General features: G+C 44.5%; 1 protein-coding gene across 4 annotated transcripts in view; it reads right to left on the reverse strand.

Moving 5' to 3' along the window:
• Positions 1-827: 827 nt before the first annotated feature.
• Positions 828-27800, reverse strand: part of LOC126213304 (poly [ADP-ribose] polymerase tankyrase-1-like) — a 48108-nt gene continuing 21135 nt past the window's right edge. For 2 of the 4 annotated variants that reach the window (XM_049940985.1, XM_049940983.1), the window contains 2 exons: positions 6785-7358; positions 828-1488 (listed from right to left, as the gene is read on the reverse strand). In XM_049940985.1, coding sequence (XP_049796942.1) covers positions 945-1488; positions 6785-7347 — 1107 coding nt within the window. In that variant the 5' untranslated portion in view covers positions 7348-7358 and the 3' untranslated portion in view covers positions 828-944. The remainder of the gene's footprint in view (positions 1489-6784; positions 7359-27800) is intronic. The other 2 variants (XM_049940986.1, XM_049940984.1) reach the window with 1 other exon arrangement.

Here is a 27800-nt window from a genome sequence, read left to right on the forward strand (position 1 = left end):
AATTGTAACGGCGACCAGAACAGTCACGGGGTTGAAGTGACTGAAAACACGGCGGGACCCGCAGAGCGGGCGATAGTGCACAGACCTCTAGGGGTCTTTGGCATCCGTGACGTCTGGCGGGGATTCAAATTCCGCGGCGTGCGGTACCAGAGTAATGAAATCTACTAAACTTATGAGGCACAAAATAGGTCGGGATTGTAATGGGGTCCAAAACAATTATTTGATAAATGAAAATGACTAATGGGGTCTGTACAGTAATTATATTCCTGCAACTGGTAGTGGATCCCAAAATACGACCACCTTTAACCAGAGAATGGGAACATGGAATGTACAGAAGATCTCTAAAATGCAATTCAGAAGACTCATGAAATGGGACATCTACACTGCTATAATTGCAGCAATACAAGTAAGGCTTGGGCAGGAATGAGCAATATAGGGGTAACTATACACTTTTTAACACTGGTAAAAAGCAAAACCTCATTTACAAGTTACGTAACAAAAAATTGCAGAAAAGAATATATCTTGACTCCAGCATTGTAACACAGCACACTAACAGCTGTTTGACTGCCTACCATGGAGTAGCTGCATCATAAAATACATACAAAATCAGTTTCTGTAAAGTGCAACTGTGTATCTAGGGGCAACCCTTCTTAATGATTAGTTTGACGAATCCAGATAAAACTTATATGCAGTAAGCTTCAAATAGTTTGACATGGACCTGAAGAATTAGATGTTTATATTGATACTACAATGCTTTTAATTGAATTTGCTCTATTCGGGGGTGGGGAGCGAGACACAAAATGCAATCTGTAACAAATTTAACTAGCTAAGAGTAGAAATTCTGAAAAATGCTTTATTTCATTTTCTGTGATACAACAGAAATTAATTACATATCCATCTTAATATTTAAGAGGTATGGAAGTAGAACAACATTTATGTAATGTTTAGTAAGTACTGAATAGTTCTCTAGTGAATGCAGTTGCTACGTCTATGGGTAGAAGACCTTTGTGATCCCTTATATCCTTGTTTGCTCCAGCCAGAAGCAGTGCCCTCACTGCTTCTATATTGTCTGTGGCAGCAGCCCAGTGGAGCGGTGTCTTCCCCCAACGATCCTTAACGTCTACCCTTGCCGATGCCGTCAACAGTGTCCACATGATCTTCACGTCACCCCGATACGCAGCTGCGTGCAGAGGTGTCTGCAGACTCTTGTCCTTCACATTGGCAGATGCTCCCGCGTCCAGAAGACACTTCACAGTTTCCGCACCGGTGTACGCTGCCACTTGCGCGTAGGTGTTCGCTCTGCCACGTCTAGCCGATTCTGCACCTGCATTCATCACTGCCAGATGCAAGACGGTGTACCCATTGTTGTCCCTCGCATCGACTGGTGCCCCCACTCCCAGCAGCCTCTGCAACTCGTCCACTCGGGCAGCTTTAGCTGCCACTATCATCTTCTCAGCCAAGTCCTGTGTCTGCTCCACAGATGACGCCCTGCAAAGTAAACCGTAATCGGCACAATTCTTTTTATCAACAATAACGTGCTGTGTGCAATAATCAAAACTGACATGTGGCTGTGTCATACCAGAAACACTGTAAGAAAATGTACAGGAAACTGAGGTGGCACAGTAAGGCCACAAATGTATGGGCATTCTTGGGTCAGCTTTCAGGCAAATAGGTAAAAATAATATTCTACTCACAATCCTTGTACAAAACGAACAGTACACTCACATAGGAACTCTATGTGAAATTCTAGTCACATGGCAGAGTTAACTATCCTGTTACCACCTCTGTCAAACACAACATGGCAGAAAACAAAAATTACAGGCAGTACTCACAGAAATAATACCGGGGCCAATGACCATCACGGATTTAGCCGAAATTGTGTGTGAACGTTCCCAAAGGACACTGGTAAAGTTTTACTTCCTCCAGTGCAGTAACTGCCAAGATATAGTTATTTGTTTGACCCCATAGTGCTCCGGTCAACAGTACACTGACGAGTTTTCGGCAACTTTGTGCACAGTATCTCTGGCAATATTTTACGGAAAGGAAACTATCTTTTACAGCTTCTAGCACTCTCTTAAACTAAACAAAGAGATTTAATGGCAATTTTAATAAGAATTATTTATAGCAAAGTCAAAAAAGCAGAAGTTTGTAAACTGTTCAGCGAACATGGCTGTGTATGGGCCTCCACGGCAGGCACCTATTCACACATCCGTGCTGACTGTTGTTTAATGGCGACAGAGGCTAGAATTAGCACGTCAATACCACAATGGAATGTCCTTCAGATTGTTGGTTGACTGGGGAGGTCATAGGCCCCATGATGTAGGATGACAAAAATCATGAGAGGAACAACACAGGCAGAAGAGAACAGTCCCAGTCCAGAGGAAGGGTAACAGGCAAACAGGGAGGTAAAAGGATCTTTGGGCAGCAGGAAGTGGAAAGAACAGGAAGGGTTTGGGTGGAAACTGGGAGAGCAGGGGTACCGCAGAAACACTACCGGAAGTGGGGTAATAGCACCCCCACTGACCTGTCCCGACACCCCCACTATACCATTATCACAATAAACGGAAAAAAAGACACGAGAAAGGAGACACAAAACTGCACAACAGACCAGACAAAATGTGAGGAAAATGGCGGGGAGAACCTGGTGAGTGTGGAGGTAAGGTCAAGGCCTCCATAACTAACACCTACGCTAACTGAGCAACTCAAATTCCAGAGAAAAATTCGAGGACTTAAATCTGAGACGTCAAACAACTTTTGCAAAGAAAACAAAGGACAGACGTTATAGCATGAGGGTCGTCTGCTAACACCTGAGACGAGGAAGGTAGGGGAGCATATTTAGTGTAAAGGGCCAATATGTGGAGCAACCCAGCAAAATATGGATCATCTGGAGGGGAGCCCCACAACTACAAAGTGGGGCAGACTCACTGCGTAGTAAAAAAAACAATCGGCCAATCTACTATGGATAATATGAAGACAGCAGATTCCGCTGGGGAGAGGCTGGGGGGGAGAACGACACACTGTGCAAATCTCCTCGATTGCAAGAAGTTTATTGGGTAGGGAGGTAGTCTCCCAAGAGTTGGCCCACGATTTAACAAAAAGGGATATGATGTAAAGCAGAAAATCCATCCCCAGAGGGATCACAGAGAACGGGATTGGTGGGTGGGCGGGGGTAAATGCTGCCCCCCGCCCTCCCCAGCTTGATGAATAGCATGTTCATTACCAGGGATACCTACTTGGCTGGAATCCAAAGGAAATCAACCTAACAAGCAGCATCAGTAAAATCAGTGAGAACGTCATCGATGGCAGAGACTAAGGGGTGGTGCGAAAAATTCAGTAACAGCCTGAATGCCACTCACTGAGCCCAAACATAACAAAACTCTGGTGAATGAAGTCCGTTTAATGAAGCAGAGCATCAGATGGCCATCAATTCCACAGTAAATGCCCCACCAGGGGCAGGCAACAGAGGGTGTTCCATGTCAACTGAAGACATGGGGTCGCATGCTCAGTGAAAACACCATTGGAATGATGAAGGCTTTTGGACCCCAGAAGAGATCCATTCGAATTCGGGGAACTAACCAAGGGACAGTGGCCAGGAGAGAAAGTGGAGAAAGAAGTCACAGCAGGGAGAAGCAAGGTGGAACCCAACCAGTAAACCTATCCAAAGGCGGGCAGGTGACAGCCTGAAACTGTGAAAATGATAGAGCAAGGTAGGTGAGCTGGAGACCAGCAAGTGATGGCATAAGAAACCAGAGATGGGAACACTGAATCGAAAGGGCAGGTATCCCAGTGTCAACCAGAAAGCTATTGACAGGGCAGGTGCGAAAGGCACTGCTGGCTGAACGGGTGCCATGATGGTGAACTGGGTCCAAGAGGAGAAACGTTGAAGGAGCAGCTGATCCATAAACTTGACGACCATAGCACAGATGAGACAGAACTAATGACCAGTAAAGGCAGAGAAGCGTCTATCTATCTGAGCCCCAAGAGGTGTGGACAAGAAAGCTAGGGACATTGAAAACACCCAACCCCTTCAAATGACTGACACAGGGGAACCAAATAACATTGTTGTCAGAAAGAAGAAAGGGAACTGGTGGGCTACGTTCAGGTGCTGGGCACCGAGGTAGAGCTCCAGTTCACGATGGACTGTAGTACACAACAGAAATAGACCACCCCCGACTTAAGGGGAGATAATTGAAAACTGTGAGAGTGTGTCCACGAGGAAGTCTGCCAGATGGCACCCTGGAGCTGTCACTTCGCAGGCACCGACGAGTGAGACTAGCCCAAACACACAAATCATCCAATACAGAACAGGGGTGACCAACGGTCTGGTAGAACCAGAAGTCCATCATTAATACCAACGAGAAAAAGTACACACTACAGAGCCCTGAACTATTTTTACTGGGAAAAATGCACAAATGTAGACATGAAATTTTATCAAAATCCATGACAGTCATGTAAGATACTCCAGACCACTTGGCGTGGAAAGATCCACACGTAAGTACTGTCCAGCTGATGACTGCAACATTAGGGTACAAGTTCAACAACAGTGAAGCAAAAGAATGTGTTTCATTTCCTACAAATGTAGGCACAGAAATAAAGTAAGATGTAACTCACTGACAAGGTAATATTATACTCTCCCTCCACCCTACATATTGCATCTACTCCACCTCCCTGTCTCAGCCATTTCTGTATGCTGAAACACGGCTTTACTTTCACAGCTTTATCTCTCGTACCTTCAAAATTTTTGCCAAAGAAGCAATATACAAAGGTCATTCAACAAAGACAAATTGACGCTGAAAAAATTTTATTTCCCTTCAAGTTGTCATTAAGAGTGATGCACTTGTTCCGTCTTCTCATCCACTTTTGGAAGACTTCCACAAATCAGTTTCTTAATTTCTTGATAATCGCTCCAAAATCACCCCTAAAGTCTTCAATACACCATTTTCGTAGTGAAAAAATGTGCAGGATGGTTTTAATGAGACTTCTGCTACCTGAGCCAGTGTAGACGGAAAACTGATACAAGGGTTCCCAACTTTATAGGAATGATGTTCAGACTGTGCGCTGCACGACTTGCGTTTCTTGTAGTCTTAGTGGTACGACTTGCTGTTAGGTGCTGGCACTGGTATGGCAATTCAAACAAGCATCAGTGTGAATTACAGTTTCAGGCAGTCAACATAGGACTAGACAAGATGGGCAGGGCTTGGCTTTACTCACAAAGATGTTATATCAAAACAGAAACAGCGTTGTTGCTCTTGGTGAGTATCAATGCATTACAGGAATATGGAGAGATCCTCACCCAAATTTAAGAACACCACTTGGAAGTTTATATGACACGGTTATTGGGGAATTGATCCTGGGAGAGGCAGATGGCCAATTGTTGAAGTTATTGTTGCTACGGTTGAGAATGATGGACACAATGTGCAAACTTCAAGTAGTGCATGAGCTGTGTCACGACAGGTGAATGTTCCACAGTCCATTGTTCAGAAAACGCTGCAAACACTCGTGAAATGGTATCTAGTGCAGTTACAGACTATCGTCACATTGACCGACCTTTTTAACCTGGAATATAAACCTGGTACACAATTAACAAACATTATCCTCGTGTGGAAATTCTGCTGAAAAAAGTAACAGCTTCTTTAACATGAAGCCACACATTGTCATAGTGACAGTTCCACTTTTCTATGGAGTTCCCTTGTTTTCTTTAGGACACAATCTTTCATCAGCTGTTGAGGGACATTTGTGTTTTACTGCTCAATCTTGGAACGTACACCATGCTGTGGTATTGAAAAATTTAGTCACACTTAGGCCTTACTGGCCAATTTCTGGGTGTGTGCTTTTTCAGATGAGACCCTCCCGTTTGAACTTCTGTACTGTGTCGTTCAGTCATAATGTCGTAATATACCCAAAATTCATTGTTTCTATCATTCGTCCCTTTATCCTGGACACATTGTTTACGTTAGTTGCAAATGTCAACTCCAATCTACTTTTGAGCACGAGCTTGTCCAAGAATCCAGTGAGCATATTTTCTTGTCACAAGCAGCACGAGACATTGTAGATTTGCCGTAAGCCCTGTGAAGATCTTTTGTTTTTGAAACAGGCTTCTTCAGTAGAAGGCAAAACATGATTATATAAAGATTCAACTTTCTGCCCTTTTAAAATTTTAGAGGGGGGCTCAAGTTACAACCACATTCAAGACACTACTGCCAAAGAACAGCTGAGATTAGACAGGGATGGTACCTGGTGGCAGTGCAATAACCTCTTCAATATGTTTGAAAATTAGTCACCATCTTTGTTTAACAACCATCGTATTGTCCAGTTCACTATGCAGTAGGGCTCATTCCTACATTTTGAAAAACAAGACAACTTCAAGAATAATTTATTGAACAAAATGCCACTTTTGAAAAATAAGGCAATCATTTAGTGTTGTGATGATAGTCTGAGAGAGCACATACTAATAGGGCTGCTTGGGCAAAAAATCAACCGAAACTATTCTAAATAATGCATCCTAACATGTTCGAGTTGTTAATGTAAATGACCAGATAAAGGTCTTAAAAGCAGTGCCCTCTCACTCAGTCGCAATTTTAAATCTAACAGATAACATCTGACCATTGAGGACACGGTGTGGAACCTATTCACGGAAATCTTGCAGGACTCCAGCAGGTGGAATGGTAGCCCCCTTCCTACCGTGCACAGTTCCTACGACAATAGTTCCAGGGTGATGCCAGCTCGAGAGGACAACACAGTGTTCAATGACGTGATTAACTTGCAAACAAACTGCTGCACATACCTGATTCTTGGCGTCGCTGCCGCCACCAGACCGCATATTTGAGCTGCAGCCTCCGCATTGCCCAGCAAGACATTTATCCAGCCGGCAGAGGTCATCACCTCGGGGTGGGTCGCTATGAAGGCCACGGCTGCACTCTCGAGCCTCGGACAGGAGTGCAGCACGGCGAGGAGTGCGGCGGCTGCAGCATTCTCGACACTCAGGCCCTGCGCTATCTGTTCCTCGCACTTTTCTTTTAGCGACGGCAGATCGTATTTATCGGCGGCAGCTATCATTTCGCCCAGCATGCTCGCTAGCTGCGGAGCTGTATCGGTGTACATGAAACACAGTAGCTGTTTTAGCACATCTTCCTGCAAGTCTGTTATCTCAATTTGGCGGCTGTGGGCTTCTTTCATGTTATTTCGCAACATGGCAGCAAAAACTGGACTCCTCGCTGTCAGTATGGGACTGTGGGCCAGCAGCTCAGAGCCACCCACCACCAGCTTCACGTCCGCACCCTCACCAGATTCCAGCAGTGTGCGCAGGTCAGTTACGATACTGTGGTCCTGTGTGCTTGTTACAGCCATTACGATCTCTTCTGAAACACACACACACAAAGAAACTTTATTTGAAAATGTTACCAAACAGTGGTGGTGGTTAGTGTTTAACGTCCCGTCGACAACGAGGTCATTAGAGACGGAGCGTAAGCTCGGGTTAAGGAAGGATTGGGAAGGAAATCGGCTGTGCCCTTTCAAAGGAACCATCCCGGCATTTGCCTGAAACGATTTAGGGAAATCATGGAAAACCTAAATCAGAATGGCCGGAGACGGGATTGAACCGTCGTCCTCCCGAATGCGAGTCCAGTGTGCTAACCACTGCGCCACCTCGCTCGGTGTTACCAAACAGTAAATAAGTGCATTCTTTACCTCTCAACCTATCTATTACATACTTATTTTACTTCCCAGCAGTCATCCTTGTTTAGCAGGACTGTAGTTTGTGTGTTGGTCATAGATACTTGCCTTTGCATATTTACTCCTTTAACTATGAAATGACATGGTGACGGCATTATTCACTCACTGTACAGATTCATTCAATTCACTGTTGCATCGCTTGTATGAACTAGTTTACACAATTATTCTTCATATCACGACCAGAACTGCTGCTTCTGGATAAGACGAGTCTTCCAGGAAAAAACTAACACTTTACAATAAAAGACTTTACTGCTTCAGGAACGGACACCAGAAGTCACCTTTGGGGCAACAATGACAAATTTTATGCTATACAAGTGGTTAAAATGTATAAAAGATTAAAAATTCCATACTAGAATATCAAAATATTTTCATGAAAGTTCATACATGCACACACTTGCAAAGGTGTGTATGAAACCTCTCAAAAACTGCTTGTAATGGGGAATGAGGTTAATGAAGAAATAATTTACAAAGGGTTGTTTGGATGATCAGTGTGGTAAGACAAGACGAGTCAAGTCATACTGACACTAAAACGTTCAGTCCGTGAACTTAGTCCAGACAGCTCACAATATTTCACATGCTTTGATGAAATCACAGGTTATCAGCCAAGTTGATGTCACAATGTGTTGCAAAGTTTCAGTAAGTTTCTTACTCGTAATCATTACCTCAAGACGAGAATAGGAACTCCATCGGAAAGTTGTAACACGACAACACAGTCGATAACCCGAGCTGATTTCATCAATATAATCTGCGAGATACCACACATTCCCATTTTGTATGTTTTGTTACACTTGTCTCATCGACTAAAACAGATGGCAGGTTCCCAGTTCAGTTCTACCATCTTGTCAGGATATGAAACACTATTGAAAACATGGCACGAGGTGACTTGTAAGCCGTAAGGACCACAGTCTGCTGCACGTGCAATCCTCCCACTGGCATATGAAGTCATTTGTTTATATGCGATGTACAAATCGAAGACAATTAAAGGCAACTGCCACCAGCGACTGGAAAGAGAGAGAGTCCATTGCCTCGACAACAGTTTACTGTTTCACTGCCAGCCACTGCTGCACAACTACTTCCACGGTTTTTTGACTACTGTGAGACGATCCTGGACAGGACTTACAAGGCTCTGTGTCACACTGGTTTCCTTGTAAGCCTCCTCAGCTCTGGTACCCACTCATTTCCCCATATGCCTACACATTTCAGTATCCAGTAGAATGGGTAATAATGTTGCAAGACACAGAGTCTTCTCTGTTATGTTTTTTTTCCTCTGCTGGATGTTAATTCTTGTTGTGCACTGAGAGAATCACATTGAGTGATGAATTACTTATGTTGATGTCTCGTGCTCCACTGCATTTGTGATTGCTCGGCACTTAATACTCTGCACTTGCTGCGAAAGTTGAAATCTGAAGACAACTCGTGGAAGGGCACCGAAGTGTCCAAGGCATTCCCTCTGCGTGCAAGCGTGTGATGGCAAGTTAACAATCTTTCAATTGTAAATTCTTCAAACTCCATACCATATGCATATTCAATAATTTTTGATCCTTTAGTTAAAATTCTTCCCATATTATCCAGACTTCGTGGAGCGCGGTCTTAATAAGCAGCACAACGGCGAGAACCCTTCATCTACTACAAAACAAAAGGAGAAAGGGCTATCACTCTGACCTAGTGACATGGGTCAGGCAAATACCCAGCAGGCAGGACATTATAAATGGGCATTTGCCTGAAGCAGTCTTGAATGCCCAAACTCTGGTCATTTATAAATAAAGTGTATTTTTAAAGTTTTTACTGCTAGAATATATTACTGCTATAATATATAATTTACCAATTAAAATAGGGGAACAGGACGATATTCCCGATTTTATTAATAGTTGGTAAGTGTTCACACTTGCGTTGTTTGTAACTAAGAATGAAAGGAAAGAAGAGAAGCCTGTTTTTTACTAGCATTCCAACTTGCTTGTGCCAAGGAAGGGCACATATTGCTTACAGTTGTTTATCATTTATATTATTTATAATATCCTCCTTATTTTTACCAGTGCCCCCCCCCCCCCTCACTCTCTACCCGAGTCAAATCTCTGAATATTATTGGAAACAAAATTACTGAATCAGGATTTATATGTGGACAGGGGAAGAAGAAGAAGAAGAAGAAGAAGAAGATAAAAAATCCAGGATATCCCAGTTATAAATACACTTTTTCCCAGATGAAAGTACACTATTCCTCTGGTGAAAGTACTTTTTTCCAAATTAAGTGGCAATATACTCTCCATCAGAGCTGTCAAACTTATCAATCCCTTGAATGGTGAAGGGTTTTATACACTGCCATAGAATTTCCCACACTTCTGCAAACAAAATGCAGAAACACTTTTTGGAAAGATCTTTAATGAGCGGCAACACTTAGTTTTTTGCTTTCTTCCCAAGGGCATGCGTAGGGAGGTTACTAGGAGCACAGCTTGAATTGCAGCAGCAGAGTGCTCCTGATAAGCAGAATTTCATTACTGTGTGCCGAAAATTTTGTGGGTTACCTGGCTGAATATATGTTCCGTCGAGCACTTTGAGTTTTCCACATAAAGGCCAATTACGGGTGAAACTGCCCAAGAATTCACTTTACACCCACTTTCTTTTTTTAGAATAATTATACTTCTTGTCATCGTTATTCTGTAATTTGTAATCTATGAAAGAACTAAAATAAATATGGAAAGCTAACTATGAAACTGTCTTTTTTAAGCATTTGTTACCCTTTAAGATACATCAAACACAAATGTGCCAGTAAACTTTTAAGTAATGGCATAAATGACTGGTCTTCTCAGTTTGAAATTTTTCTGCTTGACTGATCCTCTAAGTGTTATTCTGCAATTTCAGAAACTCATCACACTTTCTCACACTTAATGTATTTCATCTTGCATAAATGGAAATTTATTTTCAAATCAACACTTCTCAAACCACCATTCACAATATTTTCCCGCAACCTGTTAGAAATTTAAACAGTTGTGATGTCATGCTCATCGAAAGCAGTTTGTTGTTACGAAGTATTGCGAAGTCTTTGATACATTTTGCTGTCGGCAGAAGCTTGTGTGTGCACTGTGTTTTGCTGTTGTGAGTGGAGTATTTTCTTTGCAACTGAAGTTTACTTTTGGTATTATGCTCTTGTTTATGTTTTACTGCTGGTACTATTCTGAAGTAGTGGGGGTAACATAAAATTCTATGTTAGAGTATCATTTCTTATCAGTCAAAATTACAAAAATTTAACTGAAAACAAACAATGAGAAATTCCCAGAATTTAAAAAAAATTATTCTGTTTTTTCCCCGAGGAAAAAATTCCCAGGCTTTTCTCAGATTTCCCGGTTTCCCCAAGGTGCATACAACCTGTATTCAACAGCTGGCAACTGTTTCTTGATAATAAATATATTCTTAAATGTAAACTGTTTTCAGTGAAAGAACAAAGAATGCTTTATTGTAAGATGAAGCAACATCCGAGACCATAGTTTTCTATTCTGCTCCTTTCTTTCTCCATTTTTGTGCGACTTTGCTGTGAAGATAAAATGGGAACACCAACATAAAAAAGAATAACAAAGAATTTATGCCCAACTCGCTGGAATTGTTCAATTCCAATACTAGTCAATTCCTAGAGAGTGCGCAGTTCTTGGAATTGTGGGCTCCAATCAGTATGTGACACATCCCTAACTAAAATCATTATCGATAAACTGTTTTTACTCTAATTCCAATTGTAAGTAAATATTAGTGCTACTGCTATTATTGGAAATAGGTAGTAGATGAAATTTTGAGTTGCTGGTAACTGCTCGTAATTTCAGGTAATGAATGCAGTTCTGTGGGTTACTTAATTGTAATTGGCAACACTGGCATGACCATCTGACAGTCATTCAAATCTGTGTGGTTGAGTGACAAGCAACAAAATTTCATCTGTGTAATTTAGAGTGCTACAGACAATGCGCTATCGGACAGTTGCAAGATGGTTAAGACAGAAGAACCGCATTGGAGCTTTTTCAATTAAAAGCGGAAAGGAGTATCTTGTACATATTGTTTTAAGAAATACAAACAGTCGCATTCCAACATAATGGAAAAGCACATCGAAAGTGTTTCAAGTGCCCTCAGAATTTCGAAAAAGTGCTTGAGGTAGCTACAGTCATGGAGAACAACTTTTTGCAGTAGCATAGTATCAGTAAAAATATTATCTAGCTACTTCATATAAATTATACTTTATTTCAAACATTACTTTTAAACTTTAGTGTCTTCTTTCTACCATGTACTACCCCAAGAATTGACCTCAAAGATATAAAAAGTCACATTTACAGTCCCAATTTATTTTCCCTAATAACTCTCCTCTAACTCTCAAACAGCTTTTTCAACTTGGTTAGCCAATCACTGAAGAGGCAGTGTTACAAAACTATTTCAAATACGAAATAACAACTTAAATCTTATTTATAAGTGCTGCTTATTGAGCTTTAAAATGCATAAATGCCTGGGCATTTATGAATTTTGGGCATTTGCCCCAACTTATAAATGCCCATGCATTTTACACTCTTATTCTGACCGTCCATTAATATCTGTAAGTAAGGAATATCAAAGCCTACATATTTTATAAAACAATCACTGAGTCACAAAATGTTGCTTTTAATCTGTTCCTTCTGTTACAGCTGACCCTCAGAAATAATCTATTGACACTGCACCATGTTAACAACTGAACAATGATACAACTTAATTTGCTTAAACACTATTTAGCATTCTGATTACTGTGGAAGAAACCAGAACTAACCAAAATATTCAGTCGTCACTTTTCAGTCGAATCTTTTTGGTACAAACACGTATCTGTAAATAAAAATTGAAGCACTTGCATAATGTCTTTGTCCCAAAAATGAAACCTGTATTTCAGTGTTCATAAATTAACTCATTTATTATTACATCCCATGACTGTATTTCACCTGGTGCTTCAAATAGTCCCACACCTTTTCTACGAGGTAAAGATTGGGTGATTTAGTGGGCTAGCAGAAGTGTGATGATGTGCCTGAATTTTTGTCAAAAAAGGACTGTATGCTTGCACTCCTGTGGACATTTATGCTGAAGTCTTGGAAGATCAGAATGTATTTTCGAAGGAAATGGAATAAGCATTGAAATATAATTGTAGGATAAACAACGAACAATATACACACAATCCATTTTTTCATTTATATTTAGGATAATATATTACATTGACTGAGGGTGGTTTGGAAAGTTATCGGAATCACAATGAGAGGTCAGCGTTAACGCAACATTGGAAAGATAGGTATGAAAGCAAAGGACATTCATGCCAATTTCCAGAATACACTGAGGGACTCTGCACCTTCATATTCAACTGCTGCCAAGTGGACAAATGAATTTAAATTTGGTCAGGAGAGCTTAGATGATGATACACGCAGTGGTCAGCCAAAAATCATGAAAAAAATTATTTGCAAGATGGGTGCCACAGCTCTTGACGCTGGATCAAAAAACACACGAGAATGGACATATCGGAACAATGTTTGGCCCGTTTAAGAAAAACGAACAAGATTTTTTGCGCCGGTTTGTTTCCACAGATGAAACTTAGGTGCACCACTATACCTCACAGACAAAACAACAGTCAAAACAATGGAAACACTGATCCTCCACCGCCGAAGAAAGCAAAGACAGTTCCTTCGGCAGGAAAGGTCATGGCATCAGTGTTCCGGGATGCTAAGGGGATTCTGTTAGTAGATTATCTCCCCACTGGGCAAACAATTACTGTAGAAAACTATACTAACCTCGACAAATTGCAACACAAGATAAGCGATAAAAGGGACAGGTTTAGCAAGGAAGAAAGTCATCTTCCATCAAGACAATGAATGCCCGCACACGTGCCGTCGCCGTGGCAAAATTACATGAACTAAGGTATGAACTGTTGCCACACCCACCTTGTTCACCTGATACGGCTCCAGACTTCCATCTCTTCCCAAAACTGAAAACTTTTCTTGGTGGACAAAGATTCACTTCAAACAAAGAATTGATGCCCAGAGTTGACAACTATTTTGCAGGCCAGGAGGAAACTCATTTTCGAGATGGGATCGAGGCACTGAGACATCGTTGGACCAAGTGCATTGATCTACAGGGAAGCTACATTGAAAAATAAAGTTTCAGTAATGTAAGTACTTTTTTTACTATTCTGTTCTGAGAACTTTTCAAACCACCCTCGTACCATGTCTCATGGTGTTCGTTAAAACGTGTGTAAAACAATTTTGGACAATTGTAACAATAGGTCATAGGTTTTTTCCCTACAGTCATCTTCACTTCTTGGCATTCGTCAGTTTGCCTCTTTTTGTAACATAGGACACAAATCCCGTGTATAGGCTTGTCCTCCTGATTCTTACTAATCTCTAAATGGTGGGGCACATTCCTTGTTTTATGTGTACTACTGTCAGGCACGGCATTTTCCACAGATATTCCTGAAATTTTCTGATTTCTATTTTTGTATTTGTGGCATTCTGTTACATGATGTGAACATTTACTATTCTTGCTCCTTAAAGCAAATGTAGTGCTCATTTTCAATACCACTTTATACCCTCCCATATTGTAGCATATGACACATCTAGCATATGACACATCTAGTTGATTCTGTCGATGCCAGTTTTTGCATTATTATATGCCAGTATCAGCAAAGACTTCCATTTCAGAGAATGACCGCAATGTGTAGGATCTGAACTTTATGTCATAACAGTTGCAGATTTTGTTGATAACATCCTAACCTAATGAACATCCTCTATTTTAGCACCACAATACTGTTATTTGCACATGCTATCATTTTGCCTCTATTCAATTGGTACAACATTTCAAAATATGGCATAATTTTTTGTTGTACCACACAGTTCCACCGATGTGCAATTTGAATTTAACACACCCGACTGCTAATTCACAGCTCATGTAATTGTTGTCAGCAAACAAAGTTAGTCCTTCATTTAGCAATTTAACTGCAAGTTCAATGCAGACATTATCGGCTATGACAACTTGCTTTCTTCTGCCGATATCTTGTCCAGAACATACTTTCTCGGACTGTGTATACCCTTCAGTGAAGCACAGTTTGTAGAGTTTTATACCATACTAAGTCGTCCGCTCTAAGAAAACAACAATATTTTTGCCTGGTGGAAAGACTTTGGTAATTGTCTGTCAATGTGTTTAGGAGTGGTAAAACTCTTTGAAGTCTGCTACTCTCATCTATCATTCCATTATTTATGAAATGCAAGTTTGCTAACTGCAATTCAAAACAATTATAGGACACCCTCCTATGTGGAGATGGAATGTTATAAATGGGGTTCACTGACCAACACCTAACAAGTGGTGTCTTTACTAGACTAATTCAAACCATCAGTCTGAAAGAGTTTGTTATTTCCTCAGACGATGTTCGGTCATTTCATGCTAATGCAGTTTTTGATAAGCATATCTATTAGCCTGTCACTAAAAAGTTTATCACTTTCCCATCTAAAAAAATAGCGAAAGCACGTTATCTGCACTAATACCACATGGCAAATCTTATCTGCACTAATACCACATGGCAAATATACCAGAAGCCCACCTTTTCGGTGGATGGTAACGACTGTTGCCCGTTAGTGAATTCATTCCACTGGATAATGTCCAATGAATCACCAACAGAGTTCGATTTCCCTTCTCTGTTCGCAGCAAGTTCTTCCAACATCTCATCAATGTCCTCACTTTCACGTGATTCCTCCGTATCGGGGTTTGAACTCTATGAAATTCTGTTATCACCTTTTGTCTAAAACACAGTATTTGGTCATTAGTACTATCCTCACTTTCAATTATTCTTTTATGCCACCCATGGAACATTTTGATGGTACAAAAACACAGTATGCTTCTGGGCTACTGCAGTGAGATCACAGGCAGTCTTTTAGTCAAATTGCTTATCACTTTCCCCATTTCAGAACTAAACACTTTATTCTTTAGCCTCACATCAACTCACACAAAACTAATCGAGTGGCACCATTGCTATTCTCACTCATTGCTCTGTTTATGTTGCAGAGCAGCAACAGCCAGATCTGGACACCACATGAAACTCAAATGAATCTCACTGTGCAACGATCTTGTTAAATGTCTTTATTTATTAAATCTGAGCCACTGAGGATTTTTTTTTTTTTTTTGTGGGATTTTAGGGCGGTCAACTACTGAGGTCATTAGCGCCCAGTCACAAATGTAAGTGCACATATAATCTGGTAAAACTCAAGGGGGGAGGGGGGGGGGGGGCACCAGAAAGTTCTTACAAAGACGCAGATTTATTTATTAAAATGGACCGTCTTTACTTGTGTGACCACATTACTTGCCTCCAGCCATTTACTGGCCAGTTTACGTAATTTGGTCCATCGAAGACATGCAGCTTTACCTGCTGCTGTGAGCAATGACCTTTTGCAGTACTCAGCTCCACGTATTTGCAAGCAGTTCTCTTTATAAAGTTCACTTGAGAAATGGTCATGATGAACCTCTTTCATTGACAAGATGTTACACTTTTCCTCTGGTCCCTGCGGGTTAGGATCTTTCTGTAACTACAGTTCTTGCCCTGTATTTCACATGCAAACAACATTTTCCCTTGCTCCATACAGGAACAGAACACCACAGAAAACAGACAACCAGAAAACTGTAGCCTGATAGTTGTTGGCATTTAATTAAGGTTAGCGGCAATCTAGTACACTTAGTGCAACTTTTGCTGCCTTGCTTTATCTTCCTATCACTAATTTTGAATTTGGGCACAAATTGTTTACAGCATTTTTGTGTTTAACCCACTCAGATAGTGGTACACGAGTGCTGTCATGCTGAAAGCGGCTGTGTCAGGTTTGCAGGTTCTAGCAGTAAGCAGAACACAGGTTTCGTTAACTAGTATGTCACACGACATTTTACTTTATTGCACACAGCTACAGTGGGTGATGTGAAAGTACAATTTACAAGAGGTTTAAACTTTTAAAGTTTAATACAGTGCATTTTATTACTTAACGCGACCTCTAATAATTTATAATCTATTTTGAGAACTTCTGCTCAAGTCAACATCTGTGACTGTCAGTTCTCCTTGCCTGTAGTTCGAGAGATGGTATAAACCTGGAGCAGTGGTTTCTTTACTTTTGCCGGTTAGTGAAATCAGAAATACGAGTGCACTGATCACTTTCAGTGCATGCACAGTCCAAACAGGTTATGGACCAAAGATTTTATTTCAGTTTTATAAACTTATTCATCAACAGCGATTTTTTCCTGGCTATGTGAATGGAGCTAAGGGTCAACTATAATGCGTCCTTTTAGTATCTGGAATATTATTTATTCTGCTGCCCAGATAATGATTCAAAAATGCCAGCATCTGTTAATGCTTAAATTATTGAAATAAAATATCAGACATTACCCTCCCATCAGACATATGTCAAAGCTTTAATAATCATCTTAATAAAAAGGTCACATTTTTTGTTTTATTTCAGCTAAGCACCCACAAGCCCTGGTACACCTGAAATCTCTGTATATTGGCACCGTGGTGCACTGCTAGTGTAAACAAAACAGAATGGCACAGCCCATCAATAAAGTGGAGTATCTTGTGCTAATCTGATTTCTGTATTTGAAGGGGTAAAATGCTCAGCAAAACCTGCTTGAAATTTAGGACAATCCACTGTCACTGGACAACAGCTGGGTGGACAGATGTGTCCGTTGTGATCAAATAAAAGACAAAGACTAAGAATGAAGTGTCACACCATCTCTCTGAACTGAAGAACTGCAGATGCTTCCATTAAGATACGCATGTCACATCAGAGGTAATAGCATAAAAGTGAAAATGTATCTCGGATCAGTTTTTAACATCTTTCACAACAAAGGTTGCTGCCTGCTGTGTTCTGCAATTAACCCCAGTCAAAATACCTACTGAACTGAAATTACAATGCAATGAATACCCCTAGTTGCATACAGGCGTTGATATAAGCCAACGGGGACAGCTAAAAATGTGTGCCCCAACCGGGACTCAAACCTGGGATCTCCTGCTTACATGGCAGATGCTCTATCCATCTGAGCCACTGAGGACACACAGGACAGTGCGCCTGTAGGGGTTTTTTTCTTTTTTTTTTTTGGGGGGGGGGGGGGGGGGGGGTTAGGGCACTCAACTACTGAGGTCATTAGCGCCCAGTCACAAATGTAATGTAAGTGCACATATAATCTGGTAAAACTCAAGGGAGGGGGGGGGGGGGGATACCAGAAAGTCCTTACAAAGACGCAGATAAAATAATTAAAAGAGTTAGACGTGGACAAGTCCGTCAAAGTAATAAAACGAAGAACACGAGCAGCTGCTCGAGCGTCACCAGCTAAAATTTCCTGTAAAGTAGATGGCAGAGACAGGACAACACGAGATTGATTAAAACGGGGACACGTCAATAAAACATGGCACACTGTCAATGGATGACCACAAGGGCACTGCAGGGCGAGGTCACCAGATAGCAGGTAGCGGTGGCTAAACCGGCAATGCCCAATCCGCAAACTGGCCAAAAGGAACTCCTCTCGCCGAGATGGTCGGGAGGAGGTTGTCCGAGTTGTTGGGAACGGTTTTATGGCCCAGATCTTATTTTCTTGAAGTGACGACCAAGTATTCCACCACAATGACACAAGCCTCTTACAAACAACCCCACTAATGTCAGACGATGGGACATAAAGGGAGGCTGGCCGAGGTAGGAGGACTGCAGCCTTGGCCGCAGCATCAGCAGCCTCATTCCCAGGATCTCCTACATGGCCTGGAACCCACATAAAGCTAACAGGAGAGCCATCATCAGCAAAAGAATGGAGGGACTGCTGGATCCGTTGCACCTAGGGATGGACCGGATATGGAGCTCCAAGGCTCTGAAGAGCACTGAGTGAATCAGAGCAGAGTACATACGATGAGTGGCAGTGGCGGCGGGCATACTGAACAGCAAAAAGCTCGGCTGTAAAGCTGGAACACTGGTCGAGGAGCCGGTATTTAAAGGTGCCGGCCCCGATGACAAAGGCACAGCCGACACCATCGTCAGTTTTGGAGCCATCAGTGTAAATAAAGGTGTTACTGGCTAGTCGCGCACTAAGTTCGACAAACCGTGAGCAATAGACTAACATCCGGAGTACCCTCCTTCGGGAGCGAGCTGAGGTCAAGATGAATGTGAACCGGAGCCTGGAGGTGGTGTCAGGCTCTCATCCTCTCTGAAGGTGATAGGGAGGGCAAAATCCAATTGTCGAAGCAGGCGACGAAAGCGGACTCCAGGGGGCAGCAGGGCAGACACACACAACCCATACTGACGGTGGAGAGAATCGGCGAAGGAGGACTGATAAGAGGGATGGTCAGGCACTGACAACAGCTGGCAGGCATACCGACAAAGCAGTACGTCACACCGGTAGGTCAATGGTAAATCGGCAGCTTCAGCATAAAGACTCTCGACGGGACTAGTGTAGAATGCTCCGGTCACAAGACGTAACCCCCGATGGCGGATGGAGTTGAGATGGCGATAAGAGGGATGGCTGAGTAGATGAGGCACCCATAATCCAGCTCTGATCGGACTATGGACCGATATAAGCGAAGCAGGACAGTGCGATCTGCTCCCCAAGATGAACCACTAAGAACACGGAGGACATTAAGGGAACGTGTACAACGGGCAGCCAAATAAGAGACATGCAAAGACCAACAAAGTTTCCTGTCCAGTGTGAGACCTAAAAACTTCATTGTCTCCAGGAATGGGAGAACAACGGGACCAAGATGTAAGGATAGTGGAAGGAATGCTTTGTATCGCCAAAAGTTGATGCAAACCGTCTTCTCTTCAGAGAACCGGAAACCATTAGCCACACTCCACGAGTATAGGCTGTCAAGACAACGCTGAAGGCAGCACTCCAGGAGGCACGTTCTCTGGGCACTGCAGTAGATCGCGAAGTCATCAACAAAAAGAAAGCCTGAGACATTAGGTGGAATGCTATCCATAATTGGATTAATCGCTATGGCAAAAAGGGCTACACTCAAAACGGAGCCCTGAGGCACTCCGTTCTCCTGGAGGAAGACGTCGGACAATACAGAACCCACATGTACCCTAAACATTCGATCTGTTAAAAATTAATCAATAAAAACGGGCAGGTGACCACGTAGGCACCACCTGTGCATAGTGCGGAGGATACCTCCTCTCCAACAGGTATCTTAAGCCTTCTCCAAATCGAAGAACACAGCTACCATTTGGCACTTCCGCAAAATGTTGTTCATGATGAATGTTGACAAGGTCACAAGGTGGTCAACAGCGGAGTGGCGTCGATGAAAGCCGCATTGAACATTGGTAAGTAGCCGTCGAGATTCAAGAATCCAAACCAGCCGAGTGTTAACCATGCGCTCCATCACCTTACAGACACAGCTTGTAAGAGAAATGGGGCGGTAACTAGAAGGAAGGTGTCTATCCTTCCCGGGTTTGGGTATGGGAACAACGACGGCCTCACGCCAACACATGGGGACCTGACCTTCGGTCCAGATGCTATTATAGGTACGAAGAAGAAAGCATTTGCCTGCCGGAGAAAGGTGTGTCAGCATCTGAACGTGAATGGAATCTGGCCCCGGAGCAGAGGACCGGGACAGTGCAAGTGCACGTTCGAGTTCCCGCATGGTAAATGGGGCATTATAATCTTCCAGATTCAGCAAGTGGAAGGAAGGTCGCAGAGTCTCTTCTGCCTCTTTTGTGGGAAGGGAGGCAGGGTAGTAATGGGTGCAGCTTGAAACTTCCGCGAAAAAGCGGCCGAAGGCGTTGGAGACACCCACAGGGTCCACAAGTACCTCATTACCTGAAGTGAGGCCAGGCATCGAGGAGTGGGCCTTAATGCCTGACAGCCGGCGCAGGCCACCCCAGACGACAGAAGAGGGAGCAAAACTGTTAAAGGAGCTTGTGAAAGAGGCTCAACAAGCTTTTTTGCTGTCTGAGATGACGACATTGCGCTCGGAGTCGTTTGCAATCAATACAATTTGCCAGCGTAGGATGGCAGCAAAAGGTGCGTAAAGCACGTCGTCGAACACGGATAGCATCTCTGCAAGCCTCATTGCACCAGGGGACTGAAACCTCGTTGCACCAGGGGACTGAAACAAGACTTGAAGAAGAGGTAGTACGAGGAATGGAACGTTCGGCAGCATTGATGATAACAGCCGTGAGGTATTCGACCTGACTGTCACAGCTGAGAAAATCTTGGTCCGGAAAGGTCGCCAGGGAGGAGTAAAGTCCCCAGTCAGCTTTCGGTATGTTCCAGCTCGAGGGACGTGGGGATGGGATGTGGTGCAGGAGACAAACGACACAGGGGAAATGGTCGCTCGAATAGGTGTCAGAAAGGACATACCACTCGAATCGACTGTCAAGAGTGGTAGAACAGATCGAGAGGTCCAAGTGAGAATAGGTATGAGTAGAGTCAGAGAGGAAAGCCGGGGCGCCAGTATTGAGGCAGACAAGATTGAGATGGTTGAAAACACCCACCAAGAGGGAGCCTCTCTGACAGAATGCAGGAGAACCCAAAAGGGGATGATGGGCATTGAAGTCGCCAAACAATAAAAACGGCGGAGGAAGCTGAGCAACCAGGTGCATCATATCAGCCCGACTAACGGCGGATGACGATGGAGTGTAGACAGTACAAACAGAAAAAGTAAAGGCAGAAAGAGTAATATGGACAGCTATTGCTTGGAGTGGGGTGGTCAATGGGATGGGATGGTAATAGACATCGTCCCGAACGAGCAACATGACCCCACCATGATCTGGAATACTGTCCACAGGGGTTAGGTCAGATCGCTCGGAGGTATAGTGGGTAAAAGCAATACAGTCAGTTGGGTGTAACTTCGTTTCATGGAGACCAATGCCGAGCGGACAGTGCAGGCGGAGGAGCAGTTGTAATTCCTCCCGATTAGATCGAATACCTCATGTTCCAATGTAACAGAGCCATTGCGAATCAGAGAAAGGGGGAACGAAACGGGTGAAGAGATGGTCATCTCGACGGCCGCGGAGGGCCAGGTTTTGAGGGAACATCGCTACAACCGTCGGCAGCAGAGCGTCCCGGCGAAACTGAGGACGGCCGGCAGCAGCGACTGTCGGATGGAGCATCAGACTAAACGCACCAGGGTGGAGAGGGGGATAAAGACGTCTTCTTTGAGGCCTTCTTGGAAGGCCGATGAGTCACAGGGATGGTGGGCTGTGGGGGCTGGACCCGAAGAAAGTCCTCACGCTCGGGGTCCTTTTTGGAACGCTGGACCTCGGAAGCCGGGATCCGTAACGTTTCCCCGATGGACGCCTGAGAAGAGGATCGCTTCTCAGGTGGCGGAGGAGGAGGAGGAGGAGGAGGAGGAGGAAGGGTGGCCCCTGGGGCAGTGGGGGCAGGGGCCAAGAGGGAGGAGAATTTGGAAGGGAGGGAATTGGGAGGCGGAGGCATAGACCCCGGATGGGGTGAGGAGGTGGAGGGGGGACAGGATAGGGGTGAAGATACTGCAGAAGGAGTGGACATGACAGAAGCAAACGACGTCGTCAACATCACGGGATGGAGGCGGACATTTTTCTTCCTGGCCTCAGAATAAGACAGACGGTCCAAGGTTTTCAATTCTTTTATCTTCTTCTCCTTGTGATATGTAGGGCAGTCGAAAGATCTAGGTGAGTGGAGGCCAGGACAATTGACGCACCGAGGTGGTGGGGTGCATGTATGTCCCTCACGAAGAGGACGTCCACAACCGCCACAAAGGGGCTCAGCTTCACACCGTGACAACATGTGTCCGAAGCGCAAACATCGAATGCATCACATAGGAGGCGGGACGTAAGGTCGCACGTCGCACCGGTAGCACATCACCTTCACCTTCTTCGGGAGAACATCCCCCTCGAAGGCGAGGATAAAGACCCCAGAGTCAACGCGATGGTCTTTGGGGCCGCGCTGGACTCTCCGGACGAAATGCATGTCACGGCGCTCCAGGTTGGCCCTGAGGAGCTCTTCATCAGAATGCAGCAGGAGGTCACGATGGAAAATAATCCCCTGCATCCTATTGAGCGCCAGATGTGGGACAATGGACACTGGGATGTCCCCTAGTCGGTCGCATGCCTGGAGCGCCGCCGACTGTGTAGCAGAGGTGGTCTTTCTGAGAATGGACCCCGAATGCATTTTACTAAGAGCCTCGATTTCTCCGAAGATATCCTCGATATGCTGTACAAAGAACATTGGCTTTGAGGTGGCAAACGTCCCCCCCATCGGTCCGAGAACAGACTAAATAGTGGGGGAAGTATTTCGCCCCAAGCCAGTGGGCCTGTCCTTCCTCCCAGGGAGTGGCCAAGGGGGAAAAGGCAGAAGTACCAGAACCAGAGACATAACCTTTCCTCTTGGAAGAACCTTTCCTCTTGGAAGACGCGGCCGCAGAGTGACCTGATGCATGTTGACGTTTCATCTGCGAAACGTCCGCCCCGATACCACCCACTCCGACCAGGGGCTCTCCCCACGGGTGCCACCCAGCCTCAGCAAGGGCCACCTGGCAGGATGACAGTTGCCGGGAGTCCTGATGCCCCAGGGAGACGGGCATCTACTCCTTGGCTGACGTGGGGAGGGTGTAGCTCAGGTATCGGCAGTACGATCCCTGTGTTGTCAGGGGGCTACAACCTAGAGGGTACATGACAACCCCACCACAACAGGCTGGCTACCGTGCTGGATTTCGGGTGCCACGGAAAGTCCATCATGATCGTAGGTGCAGATGGGGCCGCACTATGGGCATAACTTGTGCAACCCGTCAGGTGTTTAGGCCCAAATTGATGAACAGTGGGTGCAGTTACGAGCTGTTACGATGATGAGTGCCAAGATCTTAGTGCACTGAGGACCGGTGATACACCATGTATCCTTCCCCAAAAGGCTCGTACTTCTGTAGAATTTTGAAAAATGGAGGTCTAACCCCAATGGGGACCATGACATTGAAGGCCAAAATGGTTGAAACTCCTTTCAGTCACCTCTTACGACAGGCAGGAATACCTCAGGCCTATTCTTACTCCGGGGGTCGCCTGTAGGTAGTATCTCTGGCACGCTTCCCATGAGACCCACATTCCTGTGAGTAATGAGTATAATGGGCAGGGGCACTATGAATATAGTGTGGGACAATAAGTTGGGAATGTGGGTCTCACAGGAAGCGTGCCAGAGATAAGTCCCTGCAGTCGCACTATCCTCCGTGTCCTCGGTGGCTCAGATGGATAGTGTGTCTGTCATGTAAGCAGGAGATCCCGGGTTCGAGTCCCGGTCGGGGCACACATTTTCAACTGTCCCCATTGACTTATATAAACACTTGTATGCAGCTAGGAGTATTCATTTCATTATAACGAGCTGCATGGTCACCGACGTATCTGTTCTTTTGGACGTGTGCGTAAGAACAGATACCATATTCATATATACTACTGGACTGATTCAGCATGGGAAATAATGTAAATGTGCTGGCAAATGCTGGTGCCAGCACACCATGTAGCATAGACGTTACAGGGGTATCAATAGAGGCCAGCAACAAGACTCGCTGGAAACATGCCGCCAACACCCTCTCAGCTACCACAGACAGGAAGGCGAGTTCACTTATGCCGAGTTAGTTCGAGTCTGTTACGCCATGGCATTCCAACATGTCACTGAGACAGCCACTTGCTTAGCCTCTGGCACAGAGACAGGCAGCACATAGCAACCTTATGGTGAACATAGTGGTCTTCTACATCAACAGCATTGAGGCTACACTGACTATACAGAAGAGAGCTTGTACCACAGCACATGAAAACTTAAGTAGCTCTCTGTTTATGAATAAAGAACCCAATTATCAACTGTGTGCAGTTTGTGTTATAGAACGAGGATACCGGCCACCAACCAACCTCCTCTCCTCACTTCTGATGGTTCATCTCTACAGACCCCAAACCTATAAGTGAGTGCTAACAAGGGCAAGGTCTCAACTACCGCCAACTAGTTTTGCTCAATTGGCAGGTTGTTTGTGCACAACCAATAATAAAAGACTAAGATATTTTAGTAAGCTGCTACAAACAGCATAGTGAACGCATTATTGTGGCCAATATAGACACAAAGCCCACGCCTACTACAGTAGTACAAGTTTATATGCCAACTAGCTCTGCAGATGAAGAAATTGATGAAATGTATGATGAGATAAAAGAAATTATTCAGGTAGTGAAGGGAGACGAAAATTTAATAGTCATGGATGACTGGAATTCGAGAGTAGGAAAAGGGAGAGAAGGAAACACAGTAGGTGAATATGGATTTGGGCTAAGAAAGAAGCCGCCTGGTAGAATTTTGCGCAGAGCGTAACTTAATCATAGCTAACACTTGGTTAAAGAATCACGAAAGAAGGTTGTTTACATGGAAGAACTCTGGAGATACTAAAAGGTTTCAGATAGATTACAGAATGGTAAGACAGAGATTTAGGAACCAGATTTTAAATTGTAAGACATTTCCAGGGGCAGATGTGGACTCTGACCACAATCTATTGGTTATGAACTGTAGATTAAAACTGAAGAAACTGCAAAAAGCTAGGAATTTAAGGAGATGAGACCTGGATAAACTGACTAAACCAGATGTTGTACAGAGTTTCAGGGAGAGCATAAGGGAACAATTCACAGGAATGGGGGAAAGAAATACAGTAGACGGATGGATGGATATGGTGTTATGGGCGCTCAACAGTGTAGTCTTTAGCGCCCGAACGGAAACAACAATGGACGAGTGTCACTAAAATGCAGCAAGTGCAAAAATAGGACTAAAATTAAAGGTGACGGTCTACATAGGCAGTGTGCACGTCAACAGTAGCAAAGTGGAAAGCAGCACATAAAGAGGAGAACTGCAAGAGAACATAGGGGAAGGGGTTAAAATGAAACACATAGCACATGTTTGGAACTGGCCTATTTACAAGAATAAAAAGGAGTGGTCAGCCACTCTGCAACACACTAAAAATTCCAACCTAAAATTTTAGGCTGAAGCCCAGAAACATCACAGTACTTTAGAACTTTTTTGACACGACACTCGCCTCGTCATCGGCTAAAATCGAGGGCAGATCCCCACTAATTTTAACTTCCGCCCTGACTGAACGATATAAAGCACACTCAACTAAAATGTGGCGTACAGTGATTCGTACGCCACAGGCATCAGACAGTGGGGGTTCCTCTCGCCATAGTAAGAAGGCACGCGTAAGAGGACAGTGCCCTATGCGAAGACGTGTAAGGGTCACTTCGTCACGCCTAGGTGACCGGCAGCAGGAACACCACGGCTGGATGGTGGGTTTCACCAACCGCAGCTTATTTTCCCTCACCGCCAGCCATTCCTCCTCCCACAATTGCATATACTTCCGCCGCAGCACAGAAACGACACCTTGCAAAGGAATAGAACATTGCGTCACCTCCGGTAACCTGCAGGCGTCCTTGGCAGCTCTATCAGCTCGCTCATTTCCCCGTATGCCCACATGCCCTGGCACTCAGCAAAAGGACACTCGCTTGCCCTGTCATTGGAGGATGTACAGTTGGTCATAAATCAGCTGTTCCAACTTCTCCGCTGGGTACAGGTTCTGCAGTGACTGCAATGTGCTCAGTGAGTCAGAGCAAATTAGGAAGTGTTTGCCCTGAGTACACCGTATCTGCTCCAATGCCCTCAGGTTCGCGTGAAGTTCTGCAGAAAAAACAGTGTATTCCTGGGGAAGGCGAATCCTGAGGACACGTTCAGGTTGGTTGGTTGGTTTCTGGAATTTAAGGGACCAAACTGCAATGGTCATCGGTCCCTTGTTCCAAAACTTAAAAACTTCCACACAGAGTAAAAAATCGGATAACAGAGACAACAGACAACACAGGACAAGAAAAACTCAGACAAAGAACAGACATAACAAATTAAAATCACACTGAGTGTGACAGTGGTTGGCCGACCATAGAATAAAAAAGGAAAAGCCAACCACCGACAACACATTAAAAACTCAGTTTAAAACCGTAGGCCAAAGGCCAGAATCAACACAAAACAATAAAATAAAACAAACACTCACATCAAATGATAAAAACCCCCTGCCCGAATAAAACTTAAAACTAAGCCAGCCATAGCAGGGTCATCAGTTAAAAGGGCAGGGAGCGTATCAGGCAGCGCAAATGTCCGCCTGACCACAGCTAAAAGAGGGCAGGCCAACAAAATGTGGGGGACCACTGACAAAGCCGCCCCGCAGCGACACAGAGGAGGGTCCTCCCGACGCAGTAAGTAACTGTGTGTCAGCCGGGAGTGGCCAATGCGGAGCCGACAAAGGACGACTGAGTCCCTGCGGTTGGCTCGCATGGATGACCGCCACACAGTCGTCGTCTCCTTAATGGCACGGAGTTTATTGGGCGTGATCCGATCGTGCCATTCAGCGTCCCAAAGCGCAAAAACTTTTCTGCGGAGGACCGCTCGCAAATCAGTCTCTGGGAGGCCAAAATCCAGGGACGGTTGCCTGATGGCCTCTTTCGCCAGGCGGTCAACATGTTCATTGCCCGGGATACCGACATGACCGGGGGTCCACACAAAGACCACAGAGCGGCCGCAACGGGCAAGAGTATGCAGGGACTCCTGGATAGCCATCACCAGACGAGAACGAGGGAAATACTGGTCGAGAGCTCGTAAACCGCTCAGGGAATCGCTACAGATCACGAAGGACTCACCTGAGCAGGAGCGGATATACTCTAGGGCTCGAAAGATGGCGACCAGCTCAGCAGTGTAAACGCTGCAGCCAGCCGGCAAGGAACGTTGTTCGGAATGGTCCCCTAGAGTTAGCGCACAACAGACACGACCAGCAACCATCGAACCGTCAGTGTAAACAACGTCAGAGCACTGATATGTGGCCAGGATGGAATAAAAGCAGTGGCGGAAGGCCTCTGGAGGGACGGAGTCCTTCGGGCCCTGTGCCAAGTCGAGCCGAAGGCATGGGCGAGGAACACACCATGGGGGTGTACGCAAAGTGGCCCGAAAAGGAGGTGGAACAGTGAAAACCCTAAGCCCGGAGAGAAGCTCTTTGACGCGGACCGCGATCGTACAACCTGACCGGGGCAGACGTTCTGGCAGATGGACGACCGATC

The sequence above is a fragment of the Schistocerca nitens genome, chromosome 11, assembly GCF_023898315.1.
Source record: "Schistocerca nitens isolate TAMUIC-IGC-003100 chromosome 11, iqSchNite1.1, whole genome shotgun sequence".
Classification (NCBI taxonomy): domain Eukaryota; kingdom Metazoa; phylum Arthropoda; class Insecta; order Orthoptera; family Acrididae; genus Schistocerca; species Schistocerca nitens.